General features: G+C 42.4%; 1 protein-coding gene across 1 annotated transcript; it reads right to left on the minus strand.

Annotated features, from left to right (window-relative positions):
- Window positions 1–2,518: 2,518 nt before the first annotated feature.
- On the minus strand, window positions 2,519–3,973 carry LOC139434547 (general transcription factor II-I repeat domain-containing protein 2A-like). Its single transcript, XM_071204498.1, has one exon. It carries the CDS (start codon window positions 3,971–3,973, stop codon window positions 2,519–2,521), a length of 1,455 nt encoding a protein of 484 aa, XP_071060599.1.
- Between the last annotated feature and the right edge of the window lie 1,128 nt (window positions 3,974–5,101).

Consider the following 5,101-nt stretch of genomic DNA (forward strand, 5'->3'; position numbering starts at 1 on the left):
CTTTCCTTTGTATAGTACTGGGCTACTCTCTTTTGGAGACCCTTGTTGTGAAATAGTGACAGCTTGACCCGTTGTTGGGCCAAGCTGTTTGTGTGCAACGTTTTGCTCAGTTGCCATTACGAAAGAAACCACCGGTAACAATTACCAATTCCAAACTGGTCGTGTCGTTTCCCTTTTGTACCCCTAGCCAAGAGGGAACGTAACACTTGGTCTGAACTTTTTGCGAGTGGTGGAGGCTTAAATGCTAGTGGGAGTTGGGTTTGCACTTCAGTCTTTTGGTACCGGTGATATTCACATTCGGGTGATGCCTTTTCAAATGAGTGTGCAAGTTTGATGTATTGCCAGCCGCGTAACCAATGTTAGTTGAACAATGCCGACAAACAGCTTTGGTTCGGTCCACCTGTCTTTGTCCGTCATCCTTGTACGTAACTGCGAAACCAAAATGTTCCCAAACCGGAGACTTCAATGATGCTGGAGGATTTTCGAGCTCAACTTTATCTGTGTTCGCCATTTCGACAGTTCCTCAAATTACTGACTACATTTGAACGCATCCCTCTGACCAGCTCTCATAGTATGCCTCTCGTCCAATGAAATGACTTGCTCGCTCTATGACGTGTTGAACACAATGTGAGCAAATTACTCTGAATGCTGCGACGCAGCACCTGAGATTACTTCCAAGAAGTTGTTCACGTTCTCAATTTTTTACGTTTAACGTTATATTCGTTCGGTATACTTCGGTACACACGTGTACCGAACCGAAGGGCCCGTACCGAAATTATTCGGTACGTGTACCGTTACACACCCCTAATTACTAGCAGCTTCACTTGTAGCTTTGGTGCTGCTAGCGTCTTTCTTCTTGTGAATTATATTCTTTTTAGAAAATAAATCAAGTAAAACATGTTAGCCTGCCATTATAGAGCTTTTTCGTTAGTGTTCTTGAGAGAAATAGCTGCCGCAAAATCGGCGGGCGCGGCGAGCTGGCTCGCCGTGGGTGTGTCAGTGACCACGGGGTCACGAGCGTGATGATGTATCATACTTTAAGGAAATCGTTTTTATTTTTTATTATAATTACTGTGAAATGTATTATGTTTTCGTCATTATTACAACAAATACACACTTGCAACTGATAACACTGGCAATGATTTTATATTTATTAGACTTAAAAAAAAGTCTAATAAATAAGTAAGTGGGGGTACAACGCACCCCAGCGTCCAACGCCCACTACACCACTGCTTAACACCAGGTACCTCCTACTTCAAATTTCCAGCGTTCGTTGAGCAAAGATGGCTGCAGAACCCAGGGTGAGGATGCTCGGAGTACATAGCCCGAATGACACCTCTTTTCCCATCTCCTACACAACACAAAACAGAAGGCTGTAAATGTAATAATACATTTGATTTCGATCATTTGTATGTATAATGTTATGAATGATCTGCTATCTTCAATACTATGGTTAAGTGATATTTAAATTAAACTTAAAAAAATCTATATACAGGCTGTCACCATATTTTGGAATTGTGAAAAGACTGGCAAGCCACTTCCCTTATCAGCTTTACAGTTACCTGAATTTTATTCCACCAGCCCTGCAGATATTACAATAGCCTACAAACCTCAATAGGCATGACTCCTAAAATCCCTAAATCTGTTGATTTTTTTTTCACACATCTTAGTCCTTCTTCTTAAAGTCCTTAAAGTTTTAGTTTAAAAAAGAGATAATTTTTAAATGTTCTATAATGATTAAATGTCAGTGAATAACAAAATGTTTAATTATATAACTTTTACATCTCATTTAAAAAAGGTGGTTGCTAATGCTAACTTGATCAGTGGCATACTGTGACAATAACTGGGACTTCAGCTCAGCCAAACTTAGCAGACAGACCAAAAAAAGTGTCAACAGGGAAAAATATTTAGCTACGGATAAACGGCAGACTACTGTGACAACAGCAGCTGGCTATGGAGTGCAACTGTTGCATGAAATGGCGGCAACCACCACACAATTACATTACAATTATAAATATATTAATTTAGAGTTTGTCTTTAACTGTGTGAGACTACTGATACTCACATTGAGCACTAGATGTGTATAGTGACAATAAAAGGCTTTAACTTTAACTTTAGATAATTGTCTGTTTGGAAGCTGCTTTAATATATTAATGTGAGTCAAAAGTCAATTTTACACATATATTCCTGCTTACATGATGTAGTGGGACATCCTGGTATTTTTAGTTGAAAGTGCAATATCCAAATTGCAAGAAGCTGCAATTATTATTTTTCAGCTAAATTTGAGAATACAAAATGATTTCCTTTTTCTTCAGTAAAATCTGGACTTTCACTCTCTCTAGATCAGGGGTCTCAGACTCCATTTACCTGGGGGGCGCGGGACGTAGAGTCTGGGCACGTCTGGGCCGCTTCAAGTATTCCACAAAAAATGTATTAAAAAATACAACATTGACAGTTCTTCAACATCTTCTTAACATGAACGGTTCTTCACAACATAACTATTTACAGTTGCTCTTGCCTACTCCTTGCTGATAGAGACCTGGCAGCGCTTCCTCTCACACAGCTGAGCCACATTTGGTTTGAGGGAGGAAGCAGTTGAAACCCTTAGTATGGCTTGAAGATGTTCATCAGTAAGTCTGGACCTGTACTTTGACTTATTGAAGTTCATGGTGGAGAAGAGCTGTTCACACATATATGTGCTCCCAAAAAGGCACATGGTCCGCTTGAACATCCTGGAAAGCTCAGGGAAGGAGGGGGGCAATTCTCTCATGAACTGTCCAAGCTTGTCTGCTTTCCCATTCACTTCCCTGAACTTGGCTTTGAGCTCAGAATTGCACTGCAGGTCAATGAGCTCCATTTGAAGCACACCAGGGGCATTTTCCGCATCAAAGGAGAAGGGGTCTGCAAACATTTGGAAAGTGGCTCTGTGTGTCTTGAAGTCTGCAAACCGCTGATCAAATTCCTCCTGTAGCTTCACAATGGCATCAACATACTTCTCACCACTGAATGCTGTGCCCTTGCCCATGAGAGCCTTGCATGCTGGGAAATGGCAGAGGTTTTTCTGAGGGAGCTGGGCTTTCCATAACACCAGTTTTGTAGAGAATGCTTTGACATTGTCATATGCTGCACTGACAAGCTGGCCCTGGCCCTGCAACTTCTTATTCAGTGCATTCAGCTCCTGCGTGATGTCAACAAGAAAAGCTAAGTCCATGAGCCATTTGGGATCACTCAGCTCGGGAACAGCCATCCCACCCTTCTCCAGCATGAATACTTTCAGTTCTGTTCTCAACTCAAAAAACCTCTTCAGGACATTTCCCCTGCTGAGCCAACGCACCTCTGTGAAGTAGAGCACATCCTCATATTCTGACTCAATTTCCTCCAAAAAAGCACGGAACTGGCGGTGCTTTAAGCCCCTGGATCTGATATGGTTGATGCATTTCACAACAACAGACATCACATTGTCAAACTTCAAGCATTTGCTGCAAAGGGCCTGCTGATGGATAATGCAGTGCAGAGCAATAGCCTCCTCCACACCCTCCTCCTCCAGTTTTCTTTGAACAAGTGCCACCAGCCCATTTTTCCTCCCTGTCATTGATGGCGCTCCGTTGGTCGTAATTCCAACAAACCTCTTCCATGGCAGACCAATATCCGCAATGGCATCACACAGTTGCTGGAATATCTCCTGAGCGGTGGTCTGGCCATGCATTGGTTTCACTGTAAGCAACTCCTCTGTCACTTCAAACTTGTCATCAACACCACAGACATACATTGCGAGCTGAGCGGTGTCAGTGATGTCCGTGCTCTCATCAAGAGCCACAGAGTATGCACAGAAAAGTTTGGCTTTGTCGCACAGCTGATCATATATGTCACTTGATAAGTCAGAAATGCGCTCTGCCACTGTGTTAGCTGACAGGCTGATGTTGTTAAACTGACCGTTCTTTTCCGGACAGACTATACTTGCAGCCTGCAACATGCACTTTTTTTATAAACTCGCCTTCCGTAAACGGCTTTCCCGCCTTAGCAATCATCTCACTCACCACATAGCTAGCTTCGACTGCTGAATCAGCCTCATTGCGTCCTTTCTTGAAGAGATTTTGTTGCTTCCATAGATTTTTTTTTAGCTCTATGACTCTTTTCTCTCTCTCGTCTCCCAGGTATTTTGCATACTCTGCATGTTTAGTTGAGTAGTGACGTTTGACGTTATACTCCTTGTATACAGCGATTTTCTCTGTGCATATAAGGCACGTTGCATTTCCCCTGTACTCGACAAAAAAATATTCAGTCTGCCACTTCTCCTGAAATCTTCTGTGGTCATCATCGACTTTTCTTTTCCCTGAAAGTTTTGATGTAGACATGACTGGGCGATATATTTTCCTTCCACTCTGTCACTTTTGGATCACTCACTGCACGCATTTGATTGACGTGGCGGAGTTCCCTCGGAGGGGGGAGGGGCGAGGGGCGAGGGAACTGCGCGCAGCGGGATCAATCCAAAAATGTAATTACAATTTGAAAGCGTAAACGCGCGGGCCAGATTAACACTATTACATGATATCTGTTGATATCATGTAATAGTGTTAATCTGGCCCGCGCGTTTACCATGCGCGGGCCATGAGAAACTGTCTCGCGGGCCGCGTCTGGCCCGCGGGCCTGGAGTCTGAGACACCTGCTCTAGATCGAACCAATTACAGGTGGCAGCCATCTATAGTTTAGGTTACTTTGAAAAAAACAAATGGTGACAGCACTTAATTGTCTAAAGCTAACTGTGAGTGACGTGCACTGATACATTTTTGAGGAAATATAATCTATCTAACAATCTATGTAAGCACTGAAAGCATCTGAAGCAGAAATACAGAACTTCTTTATCTACAGTATGTCATTGTATGCTAACCTGAACAATCTTTGAATTGCGTTCTGCAAAACTGACAAGACGAAATGCAAAACATGGTGGACATCTCCTCGCGATAGGACTCGGAATGGTCAAACCAATTTGTGTCCACACCTGTAATAAGAAAGTATAAAACAATAAGCCTAAGGTTTAATTTAGCAAGCTTATTTAAATTGAATTTGTAAAATACAATATTTCTTACTCAATATCCACAAA

This window comes from Pseudochaenichthys georgianus, chromosome 10 (genome assembly GCF_902827115.2).
Source record: "Pseudochaenichthys georgianus chromosome 10, fPseGeo1.2, whole genome shotgun sequence".
Classification (NCBI taxonomy): domain Eukaryota; kingdom Metazoa; phylum Chordata; class Actinopteri; order Perciformes; family Channichthyidae; genus Pseudochaenichthys; species Pseudochaenichthys georgianus.

What these genes read in the sequence shown, in the direction of transcription:
- LOC139434547 (XM_071204498.1), bottom strand. Translation starts at nt 3,973, where the DNA reads ATGTTGCAGGCTGCAAGTATAGTCTGTCCGGAAAAGAACGGTCAGTTT.